Source organism: Vipera berus, assembly GCF_964194415.1.
Source record: "Vipera berus genome assembly, chromosome: 4".
Taxonomy (NCBI): domain Eukaryota; kingdom Metazoa; phylum Chordata; class Lepidosauria; order Squamata; family Viperidae; genus Vipera; species Vipera berus.
The window spans coordinates 4,122,121-4,139,690 of record NC_138206.1 but is presented as its reverse complement, the minus strand read 5'-3'; the positions used below and the strand labels follow the sequence as shown (position 1 = coordinate 4,139,690).

At 46.6% G+C, this 17,570-nt stretch overlaps 1 protein-coding gene across 1 annotated transcript in view; it reads left to right on the top strand.

The window, feature by feature from the left end:
• Nucleotides 1–17,570, top strand: part of CAPN5 (calpain 5) — an 82,741-nt gene that overhangs the window by 23,572 nt on the left and 41,599 nt on the right. Inside the window, exon 3 of the mRNA XM_081327827.1 lies at nucleotides 14,089–14,220. Coding sequence (XP_081183953.1) covers nucleotides 14,089–14,220 — 132 coding nt within the window. The remainder of the gene's footprint in view (nucleotides 1–14,088; nucleotides 14,221–17,570) is intronic.

The window sequence follows — 17,570 nt, the reverse complement described above, 5'->3', positions numbered from 1 at the left end:
GCCCCATATTTTAATTGGTCTACTAAATCCAGAACAAGCTGCTCGGAAGAATTCGGAATAGAATAGAGCTGGATGGGACCTTGGAGGTCTTCTAGTCCAGCCCCCTGCTCAAGCAGGAGAACCTATACTGTCTCAGACAGGTGACTGTCTAGCCCAGGGGTCAGCAGCCTGAAACAGTGAAAGAGCCACTTGGAACCGGTTCCCTCACAAAAGGAAAAACTGGGAGCCGCAAAAAATGTGTGCACATGCGCGTACATGCGCGCATGCACAGAACAGGGTTTTGACTGAAGAGTGGAGCCAAGACGAGATATGAACCTACCCTGCATATTTGAATTGATTGGTTGAACTTTTTTAGTCCCACTTCTTTTTTTTTTTTTGGACTGCACATAGCAGAGGACTGGGAGCCGCAGGAGACGGCTGAAAGAGCCGCATGCGGCTCCGGAGCCGCGGGTTGCAGACCTGTGGTCTAGCCTCTCCTTAAAAATCTCCAGTGATGGAGCGGCCACGATTTCTGGTGGCAAGCTGTTCCACTGGTTAATTGTCCTGATTGTCAGGAAGTTTCTCCTTAATTCCAGAATGAGCTTCTTGGAAGCCTCTTATTTTAGCTCGGCTACCAAATCCAGAGTGAGCTTCTTATGACTTTTTATTTTAGTTGGGCTACCAAATCCAGAATCAGCTTCTTGCAAACTGACAGATTTTAGCAGGGTTACCAAAGCCAGAATTTACAGCTTTCATTCAGTACTGGGGGGAAAAAAGCAATGTAAGATAAAATAAAATAAAATAAAATAAAATAAAATAAAATAAAATAAAATAAAATAATAAAATAAAATAAAATAAAATAAAATAATAAAATAAAATGATAAAATAAAATAAAATAATAAAATAAAATAAAATAAAATAAAATAATAAAATAAAATAAAATAAAATAATAAAATAAAATAAAATAAAATATAAAATAAAATAATAAAATAAAATAAAATAAAATAAAATAAAATAAAATAAGTGAGGAACAGAAGCGGAGAAAATACGAGACGCCTGGCTTCCTCAAATTAGTTTTCTTTCCTCGTTCCAATTTGGGCTGAATTCCAAGCAAATACTCTGATGGAATTTAAAGCTGTCTTAAGGATTCAGCTCACGGCTTTAGAGGCTGGCGGATATTTTATTGGTGGAAAACTGATAAGTTGCAGCTTGCTGAAGGAGGCATACTACATTTAATCCCCAGCTTACAACCATTCGTTTAGCAACTGTTCCAAGTTACAACAGTGCTGAAAAAAGTGATTAACGATTGGTCCTCACGATTTTGACCGTTGCACCATCCCCAGGATCAACGTTTGGAGGCTTGGCAAACAGCGTGCATTTACGAAGGTTGTAGCATCCCAAAGTCATGTAATTACCACTTGCAACCTTCCAAGCCAGATTCCGACAACGAAAGGGGTTGTCGGATTCTGTTAATGACTGCGTGATTCACTTAAGAACTGCAGTCTTAAGTTAGCCCAGGGGTCTTCAAACATGTCCCTTTTATGACTTGTGGACTTCAACTCCCAGAATTCCTCTGCCAGCATGGGGGAACTATGGCCCCCTCATGACTTGCGGACTTCAACTCCCAGAATTCCTCAGCCAGCATGGGGGAAACTTTGGCCCCTTCATGACTCGTGGACTTCAACTCCCAGAATTCCTGAGCCAGCATGGGGGAACTATGGCCCCTTCGTGTCTCGTGGACTTCCAACTCCCAGAATTCCTCAGCCAGCATGGGGGAACTATGGCCCCCTCATGACTTGCGGACTTCAACTCCCAGAATTCCTGAGCCAGCATGGGGGAACTATGGCTCCTTCATGACTCCTGGACTTCAACTCCCAGAATTCCTCACCCAGCATGGGGGAACTATGGCCCCTTCATGACTTGTGGACTTCAACTCCCAGAATTCCTGAGCCAGCATGGGGGAAACTTTGGCCCCTTCATGACTCGTGGACTTCAACTCCCAGAATTCCTGAGCCAGCATGGGGGAACTATGGCTCCTTCATGACTTGCGGACTTCAACTCCCAGAATTCCTCAGCCAGCATGGGGGAACTATGGCTCCTTCATGACTTGCGGACTTCAACTCCCAGAATTCCTGAGCCAGCATGGGGGAACTATGGCTCCTTCATGACTCCTGGACTTCAACTCCCAGAATTCCTGAGCCAGCATGGGGGAACTATGGCCCCTTCATGCCTTTTGGACTTCAACTCCCAGAATTCCTCAGCCAGCGTGTCCCCCTGCAGGGCCGAGTTTGAAGACCCCTGAGTTAGCCTCTTTATCACGTGACCCCCGGGACATTACAACTGTCATAAATACGAACCAGTGGCCAAGCACCCAAATTTTAATTCTACGACCGTGAGGAGGCTGCAGCGGTCGTAAGTGTGAAAAACAGTCATATGTCATTTTTTTCAGTGCCCTCGTAACTTTGAACGGTCACTAAATGAACAGTTGGAAGTTGGAAGACTGCCTTCTCTAATTATACCTATTTTATAAACAATTCAAGGTGGGGAACGTAGCTAATACACCGTTGTGGCAAAATGTGTGGTGTGAAGCGACACAACCCTCCACAGCCTATTTTATCCAGAGTTCCAATTATTTTTTTTTAACGCCCCAAACTTAGTTGGAAATCGAGGTCGAAAAGCTGGGTTTGCCGCATTTATTGTGCAGTAGCTTGTAAGTCTGCTTGGCCCCGTCCTCTCCTCAGCAATGCTGGGTTGTCTTCAAACTTGGCTGCTTCCAGGCTTATCTTGAGGCCCCTGGATGGAAAGCATCCCGGCTTCTCAGCAATGTTGGGTTGTCTTCAAACTTGGCTGCTTCCAGGCTTATCTTGAGGCCCCTGGATGGAAAGCATCCCGGCTTCTCAGCAATGTTGGGTTGTCTTCAAACTTGGCTGCTTCCAGGCTTATCTTGAGGCCCCTGGATGGAAAGCATCCCGGCTTCTCAGCAATGTTGGGTTGTCTTCAAACTTGGCTGCTTCCAGGCTTATCTTGAGGCCCCTGGATGGAAAGCATCCCGGCTTTGTTGGTTGACTCGACTTGGGGGTAATAAACTTTTCCTTGCTTTCTCCTAGCAAAACGTTGCTTACAATTTATGACCCGTGAAATGGATTAGCTCAAGAAAGGAGTGACCTGTAAGCAAACACAATGGATGGCTTCAAACCAGGCGGAGCGGAGCCTGAGCAACTCTTTAAAAAGTCAAGGAGACGGGAGAAGCAGGCCCGTCCTTTGTAACTATCAAATTTATATAGCAGCATACAACAATAAATAAAAAACAGTACCTACCTAAAGACAGTCATTGTTAAAATTTAAAACAGATATCGTTGATTTTTAAAAACAAAAAAACGGGGATCCTTTGGTTCTTAATGCAAAAATGGTGTGTGAGAGAGACTCTGTGTGTGTGTGTGTGTGTGTGTGTGTGTGTGTGTGTGTGTGTGTGTGTGTGTGTTTGTGCCTGGATGCCTATGGCTCCTTAGTTAGTGTATTTATAAAGGGCACGCTGGCTGAGGAATTCTGGGAGTTGAAGTCCACAAGTCATGAAGGGGCCATAGTTCCCTCATGCTGGGTGAGGAATTCTGGGAGTTGAAGCCCGCAAGTCATGAAGGGGCCATAGTTCCCTCATGCTGGCTGAGGAATTCTGGGAGTTGAAGTCCACAAGTCATGAAGGGGCCATAGTTCCCTCATGCTGGGTGAGGAATTCTGGGAGTTGAAGCCCGCAAGTCATGAAGGGGCCATAGTTCCCTCATGCTGGGTGAGGAATTCTGGGAGTTGAAGTCCACAAGTCATGAAGGGGCCATAGTTCCCTCATGCTGGGTGAGGAATTCTGGGAGTTGAAGTCCCCAGGTCATGAAGGGGCCATAGTTCCCTCATGCTGGCTGAGGAATTCTGGGAGTTGAAGCCCGCAAGTCATGAAGGGGCCATAGTTCCCTCATGCTGGGTGAGGAATTCTGGGAGTTGAAGTCCACAAGTCATGAAGGGGCCATAGTTCCCCCATGCTGGCTGAGGAATTCTGGGAGTTGAAGTCCATGAGTCATGAAGAGGCCATAGTTCCCTCATGCTGGGTGAGGAATTCTGGGAGTTGAAGTCCGCAAATCATGAAGGAGCCATAGTTCCCCCATGCTGGCTCAGGAATTCTGGGAGTTGAAGTCCACAAGTCATGAAGGGGCCATAGTTCACCCATGCTGGCTCAGGAATTCTAGGAGTTGAAGTCCACAAGTCATAAACGGGCCAAGTTTGAAGACCCCTGGTTTAGGGGATGGGAGAGGCCTGGGCAGGCCCAGGGTAGGTTTTGCACTATGTCTCCCAGGGCATCCCCCACCGCGAGGCACCCTGTGTTCCTCTTAACAACCTGCACGTTCATTTAATGACCACACCCGGGAGAACAGGGATGGGGAGGGAATGTTAGTATGGCGATCACATGAACGCTTCACTTAATGGACATCGTGACTTTCAACCATAATGGGCAGGCTTCATTATGGTCGTTAGTCACGGATACCTGTCAGTATGATTCATTTGTGATTCCACTTTTTGAGGTAGAAAATAATGGAAACCCTGACCGTGAGGACAATTCACCAGTGGAACCACCTGCCTCCAGAAGCAGTGAATGCTCCAACACTGGAAGTATTTAAGAAGAGACTGGACAGCCATTTGTCTGAAATGGTAGAGGGTTTCCTGCCTCAGCGGGGGGTTGGGCTAGATGACCTCCAAGATCCCTTCCAACTTCTTATTCTGTTATTCTGGAAGCAATTAAGGAATAAAGGCTAGCTGTAGATTAAGAGCCAGTAGCCAACTTTCAGGAAAAAAAATAGAGAAAAACCACATTTGTGTCCCTGTGGTTGCCAAGAAAACGACATGGCTGAGTGTACGAAGACAGAAGAATCCAGCGTGACTCCGAAGAAATTTAATCTTATCTTTATGACCCGAGAGTTTGTACTTGACCGACTCCCGCAAAATAAACAAATACAGCAAAAGAAAAATCATTTCCTGCTAGGAAAAAAAAACCTGGCTGAAATACAGTCTGTGGTGGTGGAAAAGGAATTCTCTTTTCCAAGCATCTGGGTTTCATTAGCTGTTTGCGTTTTGTTTTTTTAACAATTAGCAATTAAGTTACTGGTCCTTATTGGGGTACAGATTTGCTCAAGCATGCAGGGTGCTACAGTCTTGGGGCCTAAATGGGTGAGATGTGCAAACTTCCCCCCCCCCTTTTGTCAAAATATAATATAAAAGAAAGCAGGGGAAATAAGAAGATCATTGTTGAAAGATCAGGATAAGAACAACAAAGATTAAACTTTCGCCTCTTTGCGGCATGTTTCCGGTTCAATTTATTTTCTGTTAGCCTTCGTCAGCCACTCTTTGAGGCACACCGATGGTCAGGCTTGTCCTTGTTTCCGCCTGCATGCTGGCTGGGGAATTCTGGGAGGGGAAGGCCATGCAAGCTGGTTGGGGGATTCTGGGAGTAAAATCCATAAAAGGAGAATATTTGTCTCTCAGGGCTGAACTGTGTGGTCCTTGGTGCTCTCTGAGCTGGGTTGTTTTCTTGCAAACGTTTCGTGACCCAACTAGGGAACGTCATCAGTGCTAGAAGGGGATGGGGTTTGTGGAGAGGAGGAGGAGGAGGAGGAGGACTGTGGGGTCCTTGGTGCTCTTTGAACTTGGGTGTTTTCTTGCAGACGTTTTGTGACCCAACTAGGTGACGTCATCAGTGCTAGAAGGGAGGAGGAAGTGGGGTTCTTGGTGTTCTCTGAGTTTGGTGGTTTTCTTGCAGATGTTTCAGGACCCAACTAGGGAACATCATCAGTGCTAGAAGGGAGGGGGGGTTTGTGAGGAGGAGGAGGAGGAGGGGGTGGGGGAGCAAGAGGGGGAGAAGGAGGAGGAAGAGGAGGAGGAGAATTGTAGGGTCCCTGGTGCTCTCTGAGCTGGGTGGTTTTCTTGCAGACGCTTCATCACCCCACTAGGGAACATCATCAGTGCTAGAAGGGAGCAGGAGGAGGAGGAGGAGAACTGTGGGGTCCTTGGTGCTCTCTGAGCTTGGTTGCTTCCTTGCAGATGTTTCATGACCCAACTAGGTAAGATCATCAGTTCTAGAAGGGAGTGGGGTTTGTGAGGAGGAGGAGGAGGAGGAGAACTGGGGTCCTTGCTGCTCTCTGAGCTTGGTTGTTTTCTTACAGGCAGTTCATTACCCAACTAGGTAACATCCTCAGTGCTAGAAGGGAAGGGGGCTTGTGGGGAGGAGGAGGAGGAGGAGGACTGTGGGATCCTTGGTTCTCTCTGAGCTTGATGGTTTTCTTGCAGATGTTTCATGACCCAACTAGGTAACTTCATCAGTGCTAGAAGGGGAAGGGGTTTGTGGAAGAGGAGGAGGAAGAGGAAGAGGAGGAGGAAGACTGTGGGGTCCTTGGTGCTCTTTGAACTTCGTTGTTTTCTTGCAGATATTTCATGACCCAGCTAGGTTACATCATCAGTGCTAGAAGGGAGTGGGGTTTGCTTTCCATCTATATACAAGTGGCTTGCTTGCAGAAGACAAACCCCACTCCCTTCTAGCACTGATGATGTCACCTAGTTGGGTAACGAAACATCTGCAAGAACACCACCCAGCTCAGAGAGCACCAGGGACCCCACAGTGAAGGTCCTCCCTGGGGAATTCTGGGAGTTGAAGTCCACCCATCTGAACGTTGCCAAAGGGCTGAGAAACAAGCACTGCGCTAGACTGTCTTTCCTGATTGATGATCCTGAAGGAGATTTTAGCTTGGCAGCGTCCCTTGAAATAATTTCTACTCTTGTAATGTCTCCTTAATGAAAAACAGACTCTCCTGCCTGAGCCTCCCAAATGGAATTTCTCATCCGTGTTAGCTACCCTCATTTTGCTGTGCGACATCTGGCGTGATGTGAGCCGGCAGGCTTTAATCGAACGAAATTGGGAGCATTTGACCCCAGGACGAGGGCGCCCTCTCGACAATCTCGGCATCCGTTCCTTTGCATCCCAAAAAAGGCTGCAGATAGTCCTTGACTTATGTCCGTTGCAGCAGCATCACCGTTGGCGACTTTCGGACCAGCAAAGTCAATGAGGGAAGCCAGATTCACTTAACAACCATGTTAACTAGCTGAACAACTGCAGTGATTCACTTAACCACTGTGGCGAGAGTGGTGGTAAAATGGGGCCAAACTCACTTAACTAATGCTTAGCAACTGAAATTTGGGTTCGGTTGTGGTTGTAAGTCGAGGACTTCCTGTAGTTAATTTTGATAGAGGCTCATACTTCACCTACAGGATAATAAGAGTAGGCTAGGCTAGGCTAGGCTAGGCTAGGCTAGGCTAGGCTAGAATAGAATAGAATAGAATAGAATAGAATAGAATAGAATAGAATAGAATTACAGAATAGAATTACAGAATAGACTAGAATAGAATAGAATTACAGAACAGACTAGAATTACAGAATAGACTAGACTACAATTACAGAATAGACGAGACTAGACTAGAATAGAATTACAGAATAGACTAGAATAGAATTATAGAAGACTAGACTAGACTAGGGACGCGGTGGCTCAGTGGGTTGGGACGCTGAGCTTGTCAATCAGAAGGTCGGCAGTTTGGCGGGTCGAATCCCGAGTGCCGCGTAACAAGAGTGAGCGCCTGTTACTCGTCCCAGCTTCTGCCAAGCTAGCAGTTCGAAAGCACGTAAAAATGCAAGTAGAAAAATAGGGACCACTCCGGTAGGAAGGTAACAGCGTTCCGTGCGCCTTTGGCATCTAGTCATGCCAGCCACATGACCACGGAGACATCCTCGGACAAGCGGCTTTGAAACGGAGATGAGCACCGGCCCATAGAGTCGGAAACGACTAGCACTCATGTGCGGGGGAACCTCTACCTCTACCTAGACTAGACTAGAATTACAGAAGAGAACAGAATAGAAGAGAATTACAGAAGAGAAGAGAAGAGTTGGAAGGGACCTTGAAGGTCTTCTAGTCCAACCCCCTGTTCAGGCAGGAAACCAAAAACCACACCTGGAGCACTTCTGAGTAGTTTCTTTATTGCTCTTCACCTACGGACTGAATCTTGCCGGACTAAAACAATTATCCACATACTTATTAGATCTACTTTGTGAACTGCTACGGAGGGTCCCGCCTTGCCCTCTTCCTGCCCACCAGACATTCCCAGCTCCATATTTCTTTGCCCTGTTGGAAAGCCACTTCGGACTGGGCAATAGAATAACAAGAGTTGGAAGGGACCTTGGAGGTCATCTAGCCCAACCCCCCTGCTCAGGCAGGAGACCCTATACCGTTTCAGACAAATGGTTGTCCAGTCTCTTCTTAAAAATGTCTTTAAGTGTGGCTGTGTGTTTGGGTGTTGTTAGCGATGTCCTTCAGTATCTGCCACCACTTCGGTGGCTTTTGCCAAGCTGCCGGCGCTACTTGGTTGTCTGTAAAGTGAAAAGGGATGAACTAAGGATTCTTTCAATCCTCTGATTTCTCCTTTCCCGCTTGCTAAATGGGGTGCGACGGCCGAGCGGTTAAAGAGACTGTCAGCTGGAGATCTGACAGCCCAGGTTCGAGATCTGAGCGCCAGGCCACAGGGTGAGTTCCCGTTCTATTGCTCCAGCTCCTGCCCACCTGGCAGTTGGAGAGCATGCAAATGCGAGTAGACAAATAGGCACCACTTCGATGGGAAGGTCACAGTCATCCATAAAGTGACGCTGGCCACATGACCACGGAAAATGGACTATGCTGGCTCCCTCAGCCAACAAACGGAGGTGAGCACCGCCCCCTAGTGTCGGTCGGACACAACTGGACGGGGGAACCTACTTTTTTACACATTTTGCTAAATGTGTCAGATTCCTACAGTGGCAGGTGGAAACCCGGGTTAGCTTTTGCAAAGCAATGCATTCCCAAGTGAGGGACGTTTGCTGGTGTTTCTCCCCTTAGAAACAAAACAAAGCAAACCCAATAAAAATCCAGTCACTTTTATCTGACAGATTTCCTGACAGTGAGAACAATTAACCAGCGGAACAACCTGCCTCCAGAAGCAGTGAATACGCCAGCACTGGAAGCTTTTAAGAAGAGATTGGACAACCATTTGTCCAAATTGGTATAGGGCAGGGGTCAGCAACCTGAAACAGTGAAAGAGCCACTCGGAACCGGTTCCCTCACAAAAGTAAAAACTGGGAGCCGCAAAAAATGTGTGCGCATGTGCATACATGCGCGCATGCGCAGAACAGAGTTTGACTGAAGAGTGGAGCCAAGGCCAGATATGCACCTACCCTGCATATTTGAATTGATTGGTTGAACTTTTTTAGTCTCACTTTTTTTTTTTGGAGTACACATAGCAGAGGACTGGGAGCCGCAGGAGACGGTTGAAAGAGCCGCATGCGGCTCCGGAGCCGTGGGTTGCAGACCTGTGGTATAGGGTTTCCTGCCTGAGCAGGGGGTTGGACTAGATGACCTCCAAGATCCCGTCCAACATTGCTGCTGCTGCTGCTGTTGTTGTTGTTGTTGTTATTGTTGTTGTTGTTGTTGTTGTTATTATTATTATTATTATTATTAATATTATTATTATTATATCAAGCTTCTTCTCAATCTGCTTAGTTTTTCTTCAAATTATTGGTTTCAGATCCTCTCTGCATTTGGGAGGTGCTTTCTTGGTAGAAGTTATCCAAACTATTTGTGATGCTGTCTGGAAGGGACCTTGGAGGTCATCTATTCCAACCCCCTGCCCGAGACAGGAGACTTATACCATCCCAGACAAATGGCTGTCCAGTCTCTTCTTAAAAACTTCCAGTGTTGGAGCATTCACCACTTCTGGAGGCAGGTTGTTCCACTGGTTAATTGTTTTAACTGTCAGGAAATTTCTCCATAGTTCCAGGTTGCTTCTGTCCTTGAGGAGTTTCCATCCGTTGCTTCTCAGCCTGCCTTCAGGTGCTTTGGAGAATAGCTTGACCCCCCTCTTCTTTGGGGCAGCCCCTGAGATATTGGAAGACTGCTATCATGTCACACACACACCCAGTCTGTTTCTTTTTCAGACGTGCCTACTTCCCTTAGCAATTCATCCTACAATTTAGCCCCCAGACCCCTGATTATCTTTGTGGCTCTGCTCTACATGCTTGGCTGAAGTTTGCATGAAGCCCTTTTCAGCTCTGCCTGAATTCGCAAGAGAAGGAAATTTTTGATGACTCACTGCTTTTGGAATGCATCTGCAGACGTTTGGTAGCCTTCAGTGTCATAGTGAAAAAGGAGCTTTCTCAACATCCTCTCCCAAATGGGGTGGTGGTGATTTTCCAGACAAGGTGGGGTGGGGGTGGGGGGGAAATTAGCAATAACTTGAGATTCTGCATTGTTGGTCTCCCAAAGCAGATGTTCTCCATTCTTGCCAATGCGCAGACCATGTTTTGCAAAGAGAAGAAGAAAATTAGGGGGTTTTTTTTCCCCCCTGCCCTGCAACCTTTCTGGAAAATGATTTATGACAGGACAAGAGGTCACTTAATGTTGGACAGAAAAGACATTGTTCTCCAATTCGTCATCGGTCGCCAAATTGCAGAACTGCATTCATTTCTGTTCTCCACCACCCATTCAGCTTCCCTGTATGTGCGATAATTAAATTATTCCTCCCCCCCAATACAACAATAAAAATTTAGAGGAAGTGGATTTAGCCCAGGGGTATTCAAACTTGGCCCCTTCATGACTCGTGGACTTCAACTCCCAGAATTCCTCAGCCAGCAAGGAGGAACTATGGCTCCTTCATGACTCGTGGACTTTAACTCCCAGAATTCCTGAGCCAGCATGGGGGAACTATGACCCCTTCATGACTCCTGGACTTCAACTCCCAGAATTCCTGAGCCAGCATGGGGAAACTTTGGCCCCTTCATGACTCCTGGACTTCAACTCCCAGAATTCCTGAGCCAGCATGGGGGAACTATGGCCCCTTCATGACTCATGGACTTTAACTCCCAGAATTCCTGAGCCAGCATGGGGGAACTATGGCTCCTTCATGACTCGTGGACTTCAACTCCCAGAATTCCTCAGCCAGCATGGGGGAACTATGGCCCCTTCATGACTCCTGGACTTCAACTCCCAGAATTCCTGAGCCAGCATGGGGGAACTATGGCCCCTTCATGACTCATGGACTTCAACTCCCAGAATTCCTGAGCCAGCATGGGGGAACTATGGCTCCTTCATGACTCGTGGACTTCAACTCCCAGAATTCCTCAGCCAGCATGGGGGAACTATGGCCCCTTCATGACTCACGGACTTCAACTCCCAAAATTCCTCAGCCAGCATGCCTGAGTCATAAAAGGGCCAAGTTTGAAGACCACACACCCCCCATTTAGCCCATGAAGATGGTTTTAAAGTGGGGAGGGCCGCTGCTAAGGAGAGGGAGCCTATTTTTGCAGTGTGCCGAGTCTGGGAAAGAAATGAAAGTAAAAAAAAAGCTAACAATCCTAGGCTGCATTAACAGAGGGACAGAATCAAGATCACGCGAAGTGTTAACACCGCTTTACAAACCCCTGGTAAGGCCACCCTTGGAATCCTGCATCCAGTTTTGGTCCCCACGATGTCAAAAAGATGTCGAGACTCTGGAAAGAGCAAGAAAGAGGATCAGGGGACTGGAGGCTAAAACATATGAAGAACGGCTGCAGGAATTGGATATGTCTCGTTTAATAAAAAGTAGGACTAGGGCTGATATGATAGCCGTGTTCCAGTATCTCAGGGGCTGCCCCAAAGAAGAGGCAGTCAAGCTATTCTCCAAAGCACCTGAAGGCAGGACGAGAAGCCACGGTTGAAAACGAATCAAGGAGAGAAGCAACCTAGAACTAAGGAGGAATTTCCTGACAGAGCAATTAGCCAGCGGAAGGACTCGCCTCCAGAAGTTGTGGGTGATTCGTCGCTGGGAGTTTTCAAAAAAAAAAACTGGGCAGCCATTCGTCTGGAGACCCCTATGGGGTCTCCTTCTTGTGCAGGAAGTTGGACTAGAAGACCTCCGAGGTCCCTTCCAACTCTGCTACTCTGTTATGAAGGGGTGGAGAGCCTTCCAGAATTTTATTTCCTTCCGTTTGCTGGTTCTCCCAAACTCGATTACCAGAAGCGTCTGAAGGAAATCCACAGGCTCTGTGGCCATCTGACCACCATCGCACCTGTTCTTCTGTCGTGGGAAACAGTCAAAAGATATACTGTAAAATAAGCTGGGTGTAATTTCCTTTCCTTGTTTTCCCCACCCCTTTGAAGTAAACCTACATTTCTGTCCCCAAACGGAAGGATTTTCACCCACCCACCCACAAACACAGACACAAAAATAGGATCGCCAGCCCCTGACTTATCCTTGATCAAAACCAGCGGGTTCCACACCAGTGTTGACCAACCCAATAAGCTTCCAAGTGCTAGCTCACTGCTTTACAACCTTTAACGACTTTTAAGGTGTGTGGGCTTCCGCTTGGGAATTCTGGGAATTGAAGTCTGCACATCTTAAAGTAGCCAAGGGTGAGAAATCATGTTCTGCCTCTCTGTAACTAGCTCTCCCAAGCAAGGGAGAACTGATATTCTGAGCTGCTACCTCTCCAGAGTCTTCTGGTTGGGATCTTCTCCTTTTCCTTCCTCCTAAAATGAGTTGATTGTACTCAAGATGCTGGGCCACCAAGCTGGGATCTTTTTGCACACAAAGTGGGCGAGATCTCCAAAGGGACCAACTTGCCATGTCTTTTGACTACCAGCTTTGTGCACCAGGCATGAAGGCAGACTTTCTAGCCACCGGCTGGATATCTCTGCTATGCAAGAAACAGAAATACATCCATTACATCACTGATCCAGGTGGAGCCCATTAATCTATACATTACTGGCTTCCACTTAAATGCCGTATATATCATTGGCTCAGTAAAGTGAATTGTTGGACTAGGACCACATCATTGACCCGGTTGAGTAAGTTCTTGGAACAGAATCATGTCATTGGCCCAATTGAGTTGGTTGTTGGAAGAAGACCACATTATTGACCCAGTTGAGTTGGTTGTTGGAACGGTACCATGTCATTGGTCCAGTTGAGTTGATCGTTGGAACGGGATCGTGTCATTGACCCAGTTGAGTTGGTTGTTGGAAGAGGACCACATTATTGACCCAGTTGAGTTGGTTGTTGGAAAGGGACCATGTGATTGACCCAGTTGAGTTGGTTGTTGGAAGAAGACCACATTATTGACCCAGTTGAGTTGGTTGTTGGAACAGGACCATGTCATTGACCCAGTTGAGTTGGTTGTTGGAATGGGACCATATTATTGACCTAGTTGAGTTGTTTGTTGGAACAGGACATGTCATTGACCCAGGTGAGTTGATTGTTGGAACAGGACCATATTATTGACCTAGTTGAGTTGGTTGTTGGAAAGGGACCATGTGATTGACCCAGTTGAGTTGGTTGTTGGAAGAAGACCACATTATTGACCCAGTTGAGTTGGCTGTTGAAAGAGGACCACATTATTGACCCAGTTGTGTTGGTTCTTGGAACGGGACCACGTGATTGACCCAGGTGAGTTGGTTGTTGGAACAGGACATGTCATTGACCTAGGTGAGTTGATTGTTGGAACAGGACCATATTATTGACCCAGTTGAGTTGGTTGTTGGAAAAGGACCATGTGATTGACCTAGTTGAGTTGGTTGTTGGAAGAGGACCACATTATTGACCCAGTTGAGTTGCTTGTTGGAACGGGACCACATTATTGACCCAGTTGTGTTGGTTCTTGGAACGGGACCACGTGATTGACCCAGTTGAGTTGATTTTTGGAACTGGACCACATCCTTGATTCAGTTAAATTTTTTATGGGAATAGGGCCACGGTCCAGTCTACTTTGCATGGTTGCTGTTGGGAGGGAGTGTTCAAATTTGAGGAGAGAGAGGGCTTTTATGTTTCCGTAAACTAGACCAAAAGCCGCGGCACAAACCTCTCGCCATCAAATAAATCCATCATGCTTTCTTCCCAGGGTCACGTGCCGAAGAGGAAGATTGGGGCAGAAATGACCTAAGGAGGTCTTGAACTTCCGCATCCACGCTTTCCCACGCCCACCTTCTCCTTGGCTTCCACGAGTAACCTGTTTTGCTTCTCTCCCTGCAGGACATCTGTGAGGACCCCCACCTCTTTGTGGACGGAATCAGCTCCCATGACTTACACCAAGGGCAGGTGGGCAACTGCTGGTTCGTGGCCGCCTGCTCGGTGTTGGCGTCCAGAGAGGCCCTGTGGCAGAAGGTAACCATTTTGGGAATTGTCGGGGGGAAAAACCCGATCGGCTTTGCTCCCGTGGCTGTGATGGCACCATGAACTCAGCGGTCGTGTGAACGGGGCCTTTACAGCTAGTCCTCCATTCACAACCACAGCCGAGCCTCGCATTTCTGTTGCTGAGCAAGATGGTGGTTAAGCGAGCTTTGCCCCATTTTACGACCATCCTTGCCGCAGTTGTTAAAAGAGAATCGCCGCAGTTCGTTAAGTTGGTCGCACGCTTCTTAAGCGAATCTGGCGTTCCCCCCCCTCCCAAAATCGACTTTGCTGGTCAGATGGTCGGAAAAAGCGGTCACTTGATCCCGGGACACGGCGACCGTCATAAATATGAGTCGATTGCCAAGAGTCTGAATTTGGATCCCGTGATCCTGGGGAATCCTGCAGTGGCCATCACTGTGAAAAGCAATCCTAAGTCGCTTTTTTTCAGCGCCGTTGTAACTTTGAACGGTCACGAAATGAAGTGTTGTAGCTTTATTTATTTATTTAATTGATTTTTATATACCGCCCTATTCCCGAAGGACTCAGGGCGGCTTACAGGGCGAATTAAAACAATACAAATAAATACAATTAAAATAGGATTAAAGTTGAGGACTATCTGCACTTTATAAGTAGGTAACTCAAGGCGGCCAATATTCCTAATGTTCCTTCCTTCTCCCCCCCTCCTCTTTTCCCCACAACAACAACCCTGTGAGGTGGGTTGGGCTGAGAGAAAAAGGGACTGGCTTAGAATCAGTGAGATGCATACAAACAAAAAAAAACAACAACCCCAGCATATTTTATTCCAGCGTGCACGTTCTCTAATATCCATAGATTTGCAAGCAAATTTCTCCCCTTGGGATGTAATCTTGTGCTCCTTTTCTGATGGGAAAACTTGTTGGGAAAAAGATGGATATTGATAAATGGTTGGGTTGCACAGTACTTTGCAAGTCATTTGAGGAAAATACCCAAGAGGCCAAATTTGCTTTTACTTTTCTTCTTCCTTACCTGGAGGGAACGTGCTGCCCTCTAGTGGATGACGGGTGAAATTCTTCCTCTGCAAAATGATACTGTTTGTGGGGTTTGGTTTGGTTTTTTTTTATAATACTTTATTGATTTTCTCATTTTACAATTGAACATTTAAAAAGCAACGGGATGACTGGGTTAATTAATAGTTCAATAGCATACGTAGGTTCTTTAGTATAAATCTCATGTTACAACATCAACTATTTCCTCTCTTTTCCCATTAATATCTGCTATCTCATATTGGGCTAGTACAGGGGTAGGCAACCTTGGTTCTTTTATGACTCGTGGACTTCAACTCCCAGAATTCCTGAGCCAGCATGGGGGAACTATGGTCCCTTCGTGACTTGTGGACTTCAACTCCCAGAATTCCTCAGCCAGCATGGCTCAGCTTGGAAACCTCTTCCTTTCCCCTCAGCATGGCTGGCTCAGGAATTCTGGGAGTTGAAGTCCACCAGTCATTAAGGGGCCAAAGTTCCCTCATGCTGGCTCAGGAATTCTGGGAGTTGAAGTCCACCAGTCATGAAGGGGCCATAATCTCCCCCATGCTGGCTCAGGAATTCTGGGAGTTGAGGTCCACAAGTCATGAAGGGGCCATAGTTCCTCCATGCTGGCTCAGGAATTCTGGGAGTTGAAGTCCGCAAGTCATGAAGGGGCCATAGTTCCCCCATGCTGGCTCAGGAATTCTGGGAGTTGAAGTCCACAAGTCATGAAGGGGCCATAGTTCCTCCATGCTGGCTCAGGAATTCTGGGAGTTGAAGTCCACAAGTCATGAAGGGGCCAAGGTTTCCCCCATGCTGGCTCAGGAATTCTGGGAGTTGAAGTCCATGAGTCATGAAGGGGCCATAGTTTCCCATGCTGGCTCAGGAATTCTGGGAGTTGAAGTCCACGAGTCATAAAAGAGCCAAGGTTGCCTACCCCTGGGCTAGTATAATTCTTATTATTATCAACTAAATAAAAGCATTTTTCTTACAGTTATCAATAATTTGTTTGTGGTTCTGAATTCACTGATGTATAAGTAGCCCTCAACGTATGACCACAGTTTATGAAAGAAAGTTGTTAAGTGAGTTTTGCTCTATTTTACGACCTTTCTTGCCACGCCGGTTAAGTGAACCACTCCAGTTGTGAAGTGGATCTGGCTTCCCCCTTTGATTTTGCTTGTCACAAAACGGGATCACTTGACCCCCGGGACTCTGCGACCGTCATAAATATGAGTCAGTTGCCAAGTGTCTGAAAATTTCGATCACGTGACCGTGGGGAATGCTGCAACAGTCATTAGGTGTGAAAAACAGAAGTCACTATTTTCAATACCATTGTAACTTTGAACGGTTACTAAACGAATGGCTGTAAGTGGTTCTCGTGGGGGGGGGGAAATGGAGGAGGAAGAAGTGTTGGATATATTCACTGCCTTGAGTTATTGGTAAAAAATAACCCAGGCTGGATACAAATAAAAAAAATAAACTATTAATTCATAGCCACGGGGCGCTGCAACCAATCGTAAAATGAGCGCCCGAAATGCAATCATGTGAACGTTGGGTGCTCGTGTTTGGGTGTATGTGTGTGTGTGTCTGTGTGTCTGTGTGTGTGTGTGTGTGTGTGTGTGTGTGTGTGCGTAGCGGTTGTAAGTTCAAGAATGGATCGTAAAATTGGGAGGGGGGAGAGGGTTGAAGACTATTGTAACCTAGAATGTTCATTAAGTGACCCGTCGTAAGTCGAGGACTAACTGTATCTTGCTTCAGACCCCCTTCCTCTACATCCTCACAGCCTCCCTGTTTGGTCCTGGGGGATCTTATTCAAGCAGAGGAAGAAGCTCCCCAGCGTCTTATTATTTGACGTCTTCCTTTTCCTCTCCGGACTCCCAAATCCCTTCAGGCTTGTTTGCTCCACGCTGATTTTCCGTCGTGGCCTTTTGAGCCGAAGGGGAGGGAAAACGCTCGACTTTCTCCTGGTGCCTGTTGGCCTGAAGGGAAAAGCTTGCAGAGCATTTATGAATGTGGATGTTTTGGAAATGGCTTGTTAGAACAGGTGGACCTCGACTTGCAACAGTTCGTTTAGTGACCAGTCAAGGTTACAACGGCACTGAGCAGGGGGTTGGACTAGAAGACCTCCAAGGTCCCTTCCAAGTCTGCTATTCTATTCTATTCTGTTCTGTTCTATTCCATATTTTCTATTCTATTCTATTCTATTCTATTCTATTCTATTCTATTCTATTCTATTCTATTCTATTCTATTCTATTCTATTCTATTCTATTCTATTCTATTCTATTCTATTCTATTCTATTCTATTCTATTCTATTCCATTCCATTCCATTCCATTCCAT